The sequence below is a fragment of the Bidens hawaiensis genome, unplaced genomic scaffold (genome assembly GCF_021521415.1).
Source record: "Bidens hawaiensis isolate Kalapana, Puna unplaced genomic scaffold, B.hawaiensis_p1.1 tig00000820_1, whole genome shotgun sequence".
Taxonomy (NCBI): domain Eukaryota; kingdom Viridiplantae; phylum Streptophyta; class Magnoliopsida; order Asterales; family Asteraceae; genus Bidens; species Bidens hawaiensis.
Genome location: NW_027491048.1, coordinates 3,719,012 through 3,734,064, shown reverse-complemented (window position 1 = coordinate 3,734,064; position 15,053 = coordinate 3,719,012). Strand labels below are relative to the sequence as shown.

The following is a 15,053-nucleotide window of genomic DNA, read 5'->3' as shown; positions in this document are numbered from 1 at the left end:
CTCTCTCTAATACTGATTTCTTTTATAAATATTTTGTAGAAATTTGATATCATATGACTAATTGCCTAGGCTCAACCAACCAAAATCAGGGGAACAAAGCAAATCTAACTATATATATTGACGAATAAACTCGTATACAAGTTAATACAGAAATGACTAGTTCAAAAATGAGCTACCTATAGTGTTTCCAGACAAATTGAATATGATTTTAGTATGTTTTGTACTTTGATATTAAACCATGTTGGTAAAATGTATATCGTGCTAATGTTCACACTGTAGACGATTGTTGTACTAAGTAAAGATAGGGAAGCAAATGGCAAAATTATGAATCCAACATATCATTCTCATGCATTTGATACCCTATAAAATTTACTTCAACGCTTATATGGAGAGAACAAATCGTCACTTCAAAGACCATGATGTCAAATTGAAGATAATCTTTACTCTTTAACAAAAGACTACAAGTTTTGCCACTTGTCATTCTTACATTAAACCTCATACTTTTTTAACAAATTTATAATAGTAAAATAATAGTTACTATTCTTAAAATTTATGCTTCAAAATTTGTTAATTTAATATATATATATATATATATATATATATATTCCTATTTTTTTTCAAACATTTTATATTTATAATTATCTTTTACTTTAAAATGTTTTAAAGAGTATTGTACAACGACTGTATTAATAGTGTTTAATGGATTTATTGTTTATTGTATACTGATTATTTATTAAATATTGTATTTTCAAGAACTACCCGTGTAATACACGAGCCTCAAACTAGTAAACTATATACTAAGAACCTATGTTGCAAAAATCCCGACTTGGCATCGATTAATCGCTAGTACCCATGTCACTGATTAATTTTGGGCTAGTCGGCAAATTAATCGGTCACGGTCAAATCCGGCCAAAGTCAGCGGTTTCCGGCGAGATTCCGACAAAAATCAGCACTTTCCGGCGAGATTCCGACCAAAATCAATGCTTTCCGACGACATTCCAGCAAAAACCAGCGGTTTCTAGCAAGATTCCAGTCAATTTCCGGCCAAAATATGTTTGTGTATGTATAAAACTAAAAATTACATATAAAAATGTGTGTGTGTATATAAAACTGGAAAATATACATTAAAGTCCGATCCGATTAATCCCGCTTAATCTCGTTTAATCCCGATTAATCGCTAGCCTCCACCTCACCGCCCGACTAGCGATTAGCGATTTTTACAACACTGCTAAGAACACAAAGACGTCAACAATGTGTATTTGGACAACCTCCCATATATATGATCATAATGTTGTGAGTGAGGAGATAGTCGATATTGTTGGTGCATACTTGTTACTCATCAAAGTGTATCTTTTTATGCTTATAAGAAGTAGCAAGAGACTCCATTGCTAATTCTATAAAGATCATATGCTCAAAATCTTCTCGTATCTACGTCTAAGGAACAAAATATATTCAAGTACAAACAAAGATGAAAATCAATATGCAGTCTTAAAGGTTGATACATGAGCGGACCATGGGTCAACTGTGTAGTAACTACCAAGCACCGTTGCATAATTTTCATAAGAGAAAATGGAGGACTCAAATTCAATGACCAAGCAATTGTAAGATTATAAAAGACTTAATTGCATCCATTCAATTGGTGATTACCATATATAAAGATACTAATAAGTCCTAATGATGCCATAATGATAGTATACGTTCCAGTACCAACGACTTGATCTTAGAACACTTCACCCAAAATAAAATACCCAAGTTAACCATTCCAATTTCAAAAACTACAGTAGATCTAGGATTTAATCAATGATGAATCGGTTGAAGGTTTGGCAAGTTTCTTAAAAAAACTATTTCAACGATTCAGGCAAATATCGAACATTCACATTCATACTTACTCTTGAATGATTCAGTATGAGGAAAGTTGACACATGATGATAAAAAGTTAAAAACGAGTCACTATAGAAGCAGTGTATAAAGACATACAACTTTTATCGAAGTTAGTTAAACGTTTCAATAAAAGAAAGCAATGTTTAATAGAAGAGTAAGCATTATTGTTATGTTATAACTAGGGATGAGCATGGGATGGTACCGGTACCGACCCTGATTTTCCCGATCCCGAAAATTGGAAATTCTTGGTACCGGTATTCGGTTCAGTACCGATACGATACCGGTACCGGGATAGTACCGGTACCGTACCGATCCGAAACTTAAAACTTTGGTACTGATTCGGTACCGATTTTGCTCATCCCTAGTTGATAGTTATAACCGTAAAGCTTGTGAATTGTAGATTCCATTAATTCGTGCATTTATTTAGTTGTTTATTTAAATTATTTTTATTTCTAGATTGTCCATTTTAATTTACTAAAATTTGGTAACGCCTACCAAATTTAGTATGTTAAGTAAAAAATTGTGTTTGATGTAATGAGTTTTTATCATTCAAAATCATATCATTTTCTTATAAATGTAAAGAATGCATTATTTCCTTTAGTTTCGCGTGAAAAAAGGATATGTTTATTGATTGTGCAATAGGCCAATTAATTTACTATATGTTCAATGAAATAACATCGCATAGAGATTTCAAATGCCTCAAATGACGACTAAAATATACCTACATTTTCCCCAGAACTGGATATAACTAAGGCGCTTAAGGGCTCCGTGCGACTGGGTTGTGTCAGCTGGCGGTGGCATTTAGCTATTGAGTCACCCCGTACGAAGTACCTAGACAATTCTTGTTGGTCGTTTAAAAAAATAAAATATTTGAGCCCCCCACCCCTATTTAATTATAAGTTCAAAGGGCCATCTCTTTCCAAACCCAATTTGTTTACTTAAATGGATGTTAATTAATCCCAGAATCCAGTAGTGTATTGATCATCCAATAATCCACAAAAACTTGAACCAATAAAATCGAGCCTTAAGTGGCCGCCGAGGCCCGCACCACTTCTTGCCCGGCTCTGCTCAACGTGGTCCATCATATGGTCAACGAGTGTTATGTGTTATTTTGGTCACTTTGGTGCTTCTTCAGATAATCCACGATAACACGGGTTTAACGTTTTTAAAACCAGTTTAGATGATGGATTGTTAGGAGCGTAGCAAGAAATTTTTTCCCATGGGTTCGGAAAATTTCGAGGGACGAACGACCGATTGTTTATCACTTAGATTTGGGTTTTCTACGGGTTCGATGTTGAAATTTCTACAGGTTCGATATCAAAACACGCTAATATATAACACTAAAACAAAAATTTTTATGGGTTCGACTGAACCCGTGTATTGTAGATAAACAAAGTGATATTTCAAAAACTAGTAAAAAATACATATTAGTCCTAGTCGATATTCTTTGAAGTTCCGATCCGATCTGGTTTGGTTTGGTTCGGTTCGGTTCGGCCTGGTAAGATAAAAGTGGTTCGACTGTTGTTGATTTTGTTTTCAGTATGTCTCCTTTTAGATGAAAACCTATTACATGTTACTTCAAATGTCAAATGTGTTGATTTTGTTTTCACTATGTCTCCTTTTAGATGAACTAACACAAGCTTTTCGTTTGGTCAAGCATAAACACAAGGGGACACATTTGAATGTGCATGATATCACCTGCATGCCAGTTGGTCGGTCAAGGACTCACTCAAGGTCATAATATCTAATAAAATAATATATATAGTAATAACTATATATTATCGACCTAAATTCATTTATACTCGTCAGGAATTGACAAGATGACATTGAAAAGTTAGCCAGGCTAAAAGAAACTTCGACATATGTAAAGTCAAAGGATTTAACTCTAAACACATATTATAAGACATATGAAATCATGAAAGGGATTAGGATTTCACCTTTTTTGGCTAGCTGGATCATTTTTATTCCATCATAAAGATAAACCAAACTTCAAATTCTAATCAATTCATGTTTCTAAACCCATGATATTGATTCAATTATGAAGAAACAAAACAACAATGTGTAGTGGATTAATGGTCAGGATATATAAATGCTTCACCAACCGGTGACCGGTGACCAACTTGTTGATCAATTCCTCATGGTGATAATGGAAAACATGATAATATGATAAACACATTAATCATACGCGTACCTGTTATAGCATGGAGAGTAGTAATCGCATCGGAGAAGGATGTAGACGACATAGTTGTCAGCTTGATCGAGTTCCCCTTTCGGATGTATAGTTAAGGATGGTGTTAGGGTTCTTGAGAGGAACCCGGTATATAATAAGATAAATTTATTTTGATCTAATATTATATAAATGATAATGATGGCCATATAAATATAAATATATATATATATATATAAATTTATTCTTAAAAAATTGACGGCGTAAAGTTAGCGCTTTAGCATCAAGCCCATTAGGATGATCCTGATCGAATGGATCGATCAACAAACTACTCTTGTTGTTGTCCAGTTAGATTTCCGAGACGTGTTAAGTGGTTTTCCATTGCTTTGTCGAGTTTGATATATGATCTAAACTTATAGACATCACTTGGTGCAACAATGTTCACTAGTTTGGAGTCCCACGAATCTATGTCGATAATCTTTGTTATTAATTAAAATTACCAGATAATCTAAAATATTATACAGTGGTGAAAGTTTTATTTAAATTTTGTTAGGAAAAAGAAGACAAGGGTGGTGGGATGCATCATTGCCGTAACTCTAAAAAGGGAAGTAGGTGTTAGGGTAAGGAAAATAGTATTTACAAATTCATAACCCATACTTACACACTAATTAAATATTACCTCAACATCACATATCTAAATATTATTAATTACCAAAGGTTTATCCATTTTAAATTTTTGTTTTCACTTGTTTATGTAACATGTTTATTAATTACCAAAGGTACTTTATCCATTTTTGTTAAGGTTTTACATTGGTTTTGACAAGACCCTACTTATTTAATATTATTTGTTGCTTTTAAATATCATTTACATCGCTTACCATAGAACACTAATTTTTTTAAGTAAAATAAACATTACACCAATCTTATAAAACCTTTGTATTTTGGTTAACAATTTATATATTTTCTTGAAAATTAATTTCTTTATAACTTACCATATATGAGTACTATACATTCGACCGACTAGGGAGCGTCCTAACGACTTCTGCAACCATAAAATATACAAATCGAATTAATGATGAAAACAATGAAAATCAAGCAGAAAAAGAAGTTAATCTACCTATTTGCTAATTCTGAGCGCGTTATTGATCAATCTCCTTGAAATCGGATGCTAAACTCCCGTATTTGTCACCCTCAGTCGTCTCGGTAGATTAGACTTGGAAAATTAATCGATTATGTAAAATTTTTGGTAAAGTTCATTATATAGGCTACGTTACTCGACACAACCATGCATCAGCTAGGTGTGGTTGTACATGGCAAGGACCAGAATCGTTAGCTCGCACATTGAATGTTCTCGTAAGCAGGGTGATCGATGGCTTCTTGGTTTGTGGCACACGCATGGAGGATTGGTTGTGTGTGCACCTAAGCATGGTTGCTCATGCTTGTGCATCATGTGTGCTTCTAGTTCTTCTTGTATTCGGCCTTGACATGATCATGCCACTAAATTCAATTCTACCGACTTCTGTGCTTTCCTCGTTTTTATATCTTGCAACAAAATTTACTACAAATTCACAATTTAATAAGTAAAGCAACCACGTCATTTTTATTTACGTAACATTCCTTAAACAACTAGCATGTAAAAAAAATTATGACTCCTCGGTTGAGTGTGACCTTAAATCAAATACATCCCCTCAATTTTATCTCTTTGATTAGGATGATAAGAGAAAGTTGGATTTCATCTAAAAGGATCCGATGGAAGGTCATTCAAAATTCAGTCTTTTCAAAAGTGTTACTTGAAGACGAAGATCCATGTTTTACCATGTATTTTTGTAACATATTTTTAAATTCACCAAATTTAAAAATTCAAATTTAAATCAGAATGACATTTTAACTTTCTAATAACTAATTAATGAAGTTTAAACTAAAAATAGAATAATCAAACTAACATTTTAAGTTCTAACAAATGATCAAATTCAAGTCAACTAACATCATCATGCCACATGGAAAATTGCTTGAAGCAATACATTATACGTCCATGTCTTTTAGAGGATTAACAATGCAACTGTTTTTGGCATGATCTCTATGAGATTTAACCAAACATTTTAATTACATGTACGTCTTTCTCTAAACCACATAAAAAGTATATATAAGTCAGTAATAATTGTGTCTTCAAAAACCGTTAATTAACTGTATTATATTCATTTATAGCTAGTGTGAGTATAGTAAGTACTAAACCCATTTTAAACGGTTAGAGTAGGTGCAGGTGTAAAACACTAAAACTTTTTAACTATAAAAAACATAACATATTACATAAACTAATAATAATAATGTAAGATTACCTTTTTACCCCTTGAAATGTTATCAAAGGGTGGGTTATGCGCGTGCAAAATACATGGATTTGTAGCGTTATAAGCATGCATGTTCACATAACCAGGTCCCCGCATGCCAACACATCCAACCCAGTAGCCCAGCCCACTATTACACCCAAATCTTGGACATAATATGATTTTTTGTTCATAAATTTTTAATATCTTACCTTTTGTGCTCCTTTACTAACTGCATGTTTACAGAAATTAGCAACCTTTGGATTTGTTATTGAATCAATTAAAATATGTTGTTACCTTGCTATAGACACTTTTACTAGACACAATAAGTACTTTTGTATCACATAATGTTAAAAACTACTTTTGTGTGACAACTTCCAATTATAATGTTGGTTTTTGTATAGCAAAAAATGTTAGAAACTGAAGTGATCGTTGAATGAACCGTGATCAGTTTATTAGGCGGATCGGTTTCATCGAATGACATTATAAACAATTTGATAACTAAGAAAAAAAATACACTATAATTGAAATGAACATTATATAGAAGAAAAAGAAGTTATAATTCTTGTTATTGTTATGGAGCCAAACTGATTAATCACCTCAAATATAAACAATTATTATGCATACATATCAGAACTACAATGACAGAAAAGTTACTAATTATAATTAATGTTCGAAACCTTGTACTCTCATTTATAAATTTTAAGTTTGGTTAAATTCTAAACCATATGCACGCTCACAATTAAGTACGTTTAATAATTACCAATGACTTAATGGTCTAGTGGTATTGTGTCCACATATTCAAAATGAAGGTGATAGGTTCAAATTCTTACAAGTGCTGAGTTAGGGGGATTTTGATGGAAATAAATTTGTTGTTTAGAAAAAACCAAAAAAATTAACCGGTTCACCCATTTACGTCTAAGACATTTGAACCGAATCACAATGCACGGTTCCTAGTTCAGCCGATCAACCGGGATTGATAACCTTAAAGGTAAAGGAGCTAAAGCACCATATATAATAAAGTAGAATTTGGTGTTATAACATGGATGTATAATTTTTTTAACTACCATCTAGATTCTTATACGGATTAACCTAAACCAGTCAATTTATATTCAAATTGTTTTTATTAAATAAATATATTATGTAAATCAAGGGTAAAAAAGTAGAATATTTAGAAAAGAAGAGAGTAGCAGAAAGAACATATAGGGAGAAGTGAAAGAGAAGCGCTTAAAGCAAGTAGAGGGCAACTTTGAGACTCAGAATCAAGTGTAATTCCTTTCTGTCACCCCAAACAAACTAAAGAATATATATCACTCCCTTTTTTTATAATTACATACATTTAAATTATATAATGTACTATTTTTGCATAAAAATATACCACAATTCTTTAATTTTATCACATTATTCTTTCACCATTTGATATACTAAAGTTTTCTTTTATTATCATGTGATTCAATTAAAATGTTACAGCCAAAGAAAATTTTCCTTAACATCCACTCAAAAATATGACATGCCAAACATTTCCTTCTATAAACGCCGTCTGACATCTAATTTCACATACATTGTTTTAAACAGCTATCAAGATACAAGTCGGATGTTTTGACCAAAAGTTTTCATCCGTAAGTGTCAATTGGACCGTCCGAATATTGTTCAAACTGCTATTCAACAATAATATTCGAAGTTTGATTTTTTTTTTATCAAAACGATCGTCTAAGTAGTGTTCGTTTGATGACGTGAAATAAGATAGGGTGGTGTAACCATAACATAATTATCCTTGTCATAGATTTAACATTATAACAAGTGCATCTAATTAAAGATATACTTAAACAAGTTCAACAAGTTTATGTATTGAAAACTAAACACCCCCCCCCCTCTTCAACCCACACTTCTCTCTTTCATTCTCTCTCTACTCGATTTTAATTTCTCAAAAAATGCATGTCTTGGCCACACCCCAATATTTATTAGCAAACCCCACATGGTTAACCTCTAAAAGAACTCAAAACCCCCCATTTTTGGTGCTCAAATCATCAATACTTGAGCTATTTAATTGCTTCTTGCCTTGAAGTTGTTGTTTGTCAGAGCATAGAAATCAAGGAATAGAATTAGAATAGAAACTCTAGAGAGAGAAGATCAGTGTGACCGCATTACTTGGATTCTCTTTTGTTTCTATTCTTATTATTATTATTATCATTATTATTATTATTCTCTCACAAAACATCATAATTTGAAACTTCGAAAATGGCGTACGTTTGAGTGATTCTGGAACCTATTTGGATCAATGGCTAGTCTTCATTGGGAGAAAACAGAAGAAACTTGTTTTTGTTTTGATCTGAGAAGAAGACAAGAAGAAGGCAAATGCACAAAACAAAAACAAAAACATAAAACAAAGACACATTTGTTTGGAACAACACAAGTACATACAAGAATGTATTCCACTTTTAACTTCCGGTTCAGTCCAATCATTTCCTCCTTTGTATTTTTCCTATTGTTTTTTCCAGCAATCTCCGCGGCACAATTCGAAGATTTCCGGCGAATGAATCAAACTTTCCGGCCGGGTGAAGAGTCGAAGAAAATGAGATTAATCAGAACACATCTGTTGAAGATCAACAAACCTGCTGTTAAAACAATCCAGGTAAATATACGTTTAATTAATTGTTGAAATGTTTTTGACCAGAACTGTCTTACGTCTAATCTCACACTGTTCACTGTCTTCTGACTTCAAAATGTAACATTTTGGTCAAAACGGCAGTTTGGTTATGTAAAATCAGATGGAGATGGTGTAGCTATAACATTACGGTTTTGAATATTAATTGATTTTTATTTATTTCGATATAGAGTCCAGATGGGGATATATTGGATTGTGTCATGGTTCATCACCAGCCAGCTTTTGACCATCCTATGTTGAAAGGAACAAAGCCATTGGTGAGTTTAACTTTTTAAATTTTAATTATTGAAAAAAATACAAGATTAATTATTTTTCTTGTTCTTATATAATTTCTTACTAATTTTTAAATAATTAGGATCCACCGGAGAGACCATACGGGCATCGACAACATCATCATCAAGCCAGAATAGAGTCGGAAAACTATCAACTATGGAGCATATCCGGCGAATACTGCCCCGAAGGAACAATTCCAATTAGAAGAACAACCGAGCAAGATATTTTACGAGCAAATTCGATTAAAAGATTCGGTCGAAAAATAGTGAAGTCAGTGAGAAGAGATTCTTCTAATGGTGGCCACGAGGTAAATTCATAGAGCATAATATTATTTTTGGGAACATAATAACTTTTGGACCGAGAACTCGTTGCTAAAAGTATAAATTCCGTCGCAAATGATGGACAGCATGCTGTTGGTTATGTGAGTGGAGATCAATATTATGGAGCAAAATCCAGCATAAATGTTTGGGATCCAAAGGTGACGGATCGATTCGAGTTCAGTTTGTCGCAAATGTGGGTTATTTCTGGTTCTTTTGGTGATGATCTCAACACCATTGAAGCTGGTTGGCAGGTATTTTTGTTCAACATACATGTACATGCATGATGCATATATAGACATTAATACATAATACACATATATGATATGTGTTCATAATTTGTATGTAACAGGTTAGCCCAGAGTTATATGGAGATAACTACCCTAGATTCTTTACTTATTGGACTGTAAGATTTAATTCTTTTAGCTAATCATTTTGTGACATAACGTATTTATTGAAATAATTTTGTAATTAATTTTAACTTATTATTATTTTAAATAAATTGTAGACTGATGCGTATCAAGCAACCGGATGCTACAATCTATTGTGCTCGGGTTTTGTTCAAACGAACAATAGGATTGCGATTGGAGCGGCTATATCTCCGACGTCATCGTATAACGGTGGACAGTTTGATATCAGTTTGCTGATATGGAAGGTAAGTTTAACCGTGTCACAATTAATAGATTTATAATAAATTTTATGTTACAAATTTTGAAATTTATGCTGGAAATTGGTAAAAGATATTTTAAATAATTGTAAATAAAAAGGTTTGATTTTGTATAAAAAGGAAAAGTAATAAAGAGATACGAATCATTTGGTTTCTTTAAAGGGTGGAAGTGTAATCATATATTTCAAAGCAGCCTTGCCTTATACACCATGAAGAAATTATATCCTATGTTCTTTATCTAGAAATATATTATTATACCTTTAAAATGGATAGGTTGGATCGACGGGTTAACGGGTCAATACGAGTTTAAGTTAGAACGAGTTATTTAAAGGAAACGGTTATTTTGTTTCTGGTTACAACCGATTTAAAAAAAAATGTTTACATGTCAAAACGGGTAACTTAAAAAGATCTAAAATAAAGTGATACCTACATGGTCATTTAAAGTATTTTGGACTGATTTGACGCAGGATCCGAAGCATGGAAACTGGTGGCTCGAGTTTGGATCGGGGGTTTTGGTTGGATATTGGCCAGCCTCTTTGTTCACTCACCTTCGGGATCACGCGAGTATGGTACAATTCGGGGGTGAAATTGTGAATAGTCAAGCCTCGGGTTCTCATACGTCAACTCAAATGGGAAGCGGTCATTTCTCGGGTGAAGGATTTGGGAAAGCTTCATATTTTCGGAACATGCAAGTTGTTGACTGGGATAATAGCTTAATCCCATTGTCTAATCTGAAAGTATTAGCTGACAATCCCAACTGCTATGATATTAGAGGCGGGATTAATAATGTTTGGGGTAATTATATTTATTATGGCGGGCCGGGTAAAAACCCGAGATGCCCCTAAAATGCACTGGCTCAGGTTATCCGTTGAGTACAAATACAAGGATGGCGTTTTTACAATCAGTTTTGTTGTTTTATTTCGGTTTAACGATCCATTTGCTTTTTATATGGGTTATTCTTTCAATTTTTAGGGTTTGTTTTGAATTATAGCTTGATGAAAATCATGTAAATTTGTGGTTTTGATTAAATTAAATAGTTCATATGTTATGATGATTTACGGTGTATTTTTTTCTTTTTCAATTTATGTTAATTTTGTTCTACGCACAATTGTTAATTAACTTAATAGAATGGAATAATTTAAACCGTTATTCTGTTTATTAACATCGAAAATATTGGGTATTTGATGCTAGAGGTGCAAATACCAGTTATGACTTATGACTAGAGGTGCACAAATCGGATTTTTTAAATATCCGGGTTCGGGTATGGAACCGGGTTCGAGTATGATCGGGTATTAGAAAATCGGGTATTGGTAAAAATCGGGACGGGTTCGGGTCCGGGTATTGCCTCTAAAAACCACACCCAATGCATCGGGTTCGGGGTAGGGTATATAACCGGGTATTCTAAAACCGGGTATTTAAATACCCTATTTTCGGGTATTGAAAAAACCCTTTTTGTGGGGTTTTTCGGGTTTTTTTCCGGGTACTTTTCCGGGTATAGATTGGAATTTTTAAAAGGTTGCACTTTTTAGGGGTATTTTCGGGTATTTTTAAGGTATTTTTCGGGTATAAATCGGGTATTTGAAATACCCGGTTTCCAGTATTGGAAAAACCCGGTTCCGGGTATGGAGTCCGGTTCGGGTTTTCGGGTATTACCGGGTACAAATCGGGTCCAGTTCGGGTTTTAGTGCCGAAATGCATACCCTATCTATACCCTACGGGTAGTGTCGGGTACGGGTTCAGGTGTTAAAAACCCAGGTATTAAAAAAACCGGCTCCGGAATTTTATTTCGGGTCCGATTCCAGGATCGGGTTTTTTTTGCACCTCTAGTTATGACCACAATAGTTAATAACCAAGCTGCTTATTGGTCCTATATATGTTCCTATCAGTTACAAACCGTTTCTAAATGCAAGTTACTGGGTCTAACTAGTTTCGATTGGTGAACCGGTTAAAATTTACACCTCTATTTGACAGACCAAAACCTGAGTAGATAATGGGTCGTTCAGAGTCGAGATATTTTATCAAGGCCCAATAGTCGAAGGTAAATGTAGGCCCAATCTATGAAATGCCTCATTAATATTGAACTAGGATGCGTTTCACGACAGAACCATTAAATCTAACAAAAAAAAACATAAGTAAAAGAGTTAAAGTATAAACTCGTTGCAAGTCGATATGAAGTCAGTTTGTATCAAGTTACTACATATCGAAACTAAACAAAATAAATAAACCCGTCAATGCCAAAATACAACAAATTATATCATACGCAGATCCAAAAAAAACCGACACGTTTCAACTGTAAGCTAACACAAATTCGGTTAGTATCAGCGGTACCAACACAAATTCGTAAGCATAAATTAGTAAGCCAAAAAAATAGTTTAAGGCGAGGTATCAAACATTGAAACACGGATATAAAATCATGAGACGATGATATAATCATGAAAAAAGTTTCAGACATTCTAAAGATGGACCATGAAAAATAGGAAAACAAAGTTTGAAAAAAATCGTTTAACTAACTGACAAATAAAACATATAAAGCCGACACTTACCCTAGTGTAGTGTTTAAAAATATAATTTATAAATATTTTATTTAGTTTAAATATAAAGTAAAATAAAAGAAATAAAAAACATTACTTTTATTTATGGAATTAAGGATAATTATTTAGTTGTTATAATTAATAAAATATTAAATAATTACGTGAGTGACTAGAGATTTTGGCATGAGCCCGATAAGCCTCATCAATTATTCAATATCAATATTAATATATATATTAAAAATAAGATTCAATCATACTCACAACTTTAATATTCAAGACATGGACACAAAAGTCTTGATATAAGATGAAAGGGTCAGTTAAAATATAAAGTGATATAAAGATAAGAAGTGTGAGAAGAATTTGTGATTATATAAATAATTCTTTAAAATATTTTAAAAAATAATAAAATAATTATAACTCAAAATATAAATAAAAAACGAAAAAAAAACAGAAAAAAAAAACTAAAATGTTTCCGCCATCATTCCCGTTGATAAAAAATGACAAAAAGACACAATGACGAAAATGAATAAAAGACGCAATTATAACTAAAAAATGACACAATAAATCGCAAAATATAAAACAATACCGAACAAAATATAGCACGATTGTAACATCCTAAAATATTATAACGTTAAATAAAGAAAGTTACGTTTAGTGATCTCGCGTTATTAATTAATTAATATCGAGTAAAGAACGGATCATGGACTTAGATTAAATAAGATGGATTAAAGGGTAATGGGCTTTAGGTCCATGGGCCTTGGGGAATATAAATATCCTCCTAAACCACCATAAAACCCTAAACCTCATTTCATTCCATCTAAATCTCTACACACTCCAAAACACACACACCACACACCACCGTATACACGGCCGAGAGAGACGAGAGGGGCTTGAGGCCAAACGAACGTTAGTTGGTATTAGATCTTTATTACACGAGATCTAGAGTACATAAACAAGTTAAACGAGATCCAAACGAGCGCTAAATGTATAATCTTGACCCTTTAAAGTTTACGTTTTATTAGCGTTTAGCATTGAAACTTAGAACGAGAGTAGATCGGGTATAAACGAAACATAAAGTTGTAAACTTGATGATAAATACGAGTGTAATGAACCCGAAAATGGAAACGGCTCGGTTAATGAACCCTTAACACTAGTATTGAACGTTTTTGAACTTAAAGGTCCAAACTTTACGTGTTTTTGGGTCAAACCATATCCAAAAACGACCATAGGAATGACCGCGGATTAGTCAAATACCATACCCATGGATTTCTCGGTAAAACGATGATGATTTTGGGGAATTAAGGATGAACAGCGGCGGCTGCTGCACAACTTCGCCTACACGCGAACTTCGCCTGTAAGCAAGTTCGCCTGCAAGCAAGTTCGCCTAACTGATAACTTCGCTGATTAACTAAGTTCGCTGGCCAACTTCGCTTGTTGACAAGTTCGCCTATGATTAACTTCGCTGGACCCCAAGTTCGCCCTGACAACTTCGCCTGGCATATGTTCGCCTAGGGTTAACTTCGCCGAACACTAATTTCGCCTATGCTTAAGTTCGCTAACGATAAGTTCGCTTAATGTTAAGTTCGCTTAATGTTAAGTTCGCTTATTGTTAAGTTCGCTTAATGTTAAGTTCGCTTATTGTTAAGTTCGCTTAATGATAAGTTCGCTGGAGTTAGCAAATGAGAAAATAAATTAAAAACCTAATGAAAAATGTGTTAAGACAGTTAATGGAAATAAAATTTTTCCAAGCTAACCTGGCAGCTCGACCCTAGCCAGGGGCTCTGCCCCTTGGACCCTGCTAGGGGCTGCCACCCCTGGACCCCACTGCCAGGGGCGCTGCCCCCGGACCCCCGTTCGTTGTGGGTTATATAAAGATAGAAATACAACATGAGTAGTAGTAGTTAATTGATACATGTAAATATTACAGTTAGCCGTGCACAGCTCAAGAAGGGAATAACGATTAACGGAAAGCGTAACAGGATTCAGGTGAGTTTCTAGCCCCACTTTCTTGTTATGTTTTCGGGGTTGTGTGCATACTCGATGTGATAGTTAATACACTTATCTTAAGTGATAAGTGTATGCCTCGTATGATTTATGTATGATGATTGTTTGACGGTGCGTGAACGATCTTCGGATATTGCATGTACCGTCAGGTGGTAGTTAAGATATGATTGATAAGTATGATGAAAGATATAATGTATGTATGAATATATGATGTATGCATAATGTAT

At 33.6% G+C, this 15,053-nt stretch overlaps 1 protein-coding gene across 1 annotated transcript; it reads left to right on the top strand.

The window, feature by feature from the left end:
• Positions 1-8,255: 8,255 nt before the first annotated feature.
• LOC143540362 (protein neprosin-like) lies at positions 8,256-11,265 on the top strand. Its single transcript, XM_077033450.1, has 7 exons — positions 8,256-9,001; positions 9,205-9,291; positions 9,390-9,614; positions 9,714-9,878; positions 9,977-10,030; positions 10,133-10,279; positions 10,759-11,265. Exons 1-7 carry the CDS (start codon positions 8,648-8,650, stop codon positions 11,134-11,136), a joined length of 1,410 nt encoding a protein of 469 aa, XP_076889565.1. The 5' UTR covers positions 8,256-8,647; the 3' UTR covers positions 11,137-11,265.
• The last annotated feature ends 3,788 nt before the right edge of the window (positions 11,266-15,053 follow it).

What these genes read in the sequence shown, in the direction of transcription:
- LOC143540362 (XM_077033450.1), top strand. Translation starts at nt 8,648, where the DNA reads ATGGCTAGTCTTCATTGGGAGAAAACAGAAGAAACTTGTTTTTGTTTT. An exon ending in TGAAAGGAACAAAGCCATTG is followed by an intron (nt 9,292 to 9,389) that starts GTGAGTTTAACT and finishes TTAAATAATTAG; the next exon opens with GATCCACCGGAGAGACCATA. An exon ending in TCAGTTTGCTGATATGGAAG is followed by an intron (nt 10,280 to 10,758) that starts GTAAGTTTAACC and finishes GATTTGACGCAG; the next exon opens with GATCCGAAGCATGGAAACTG.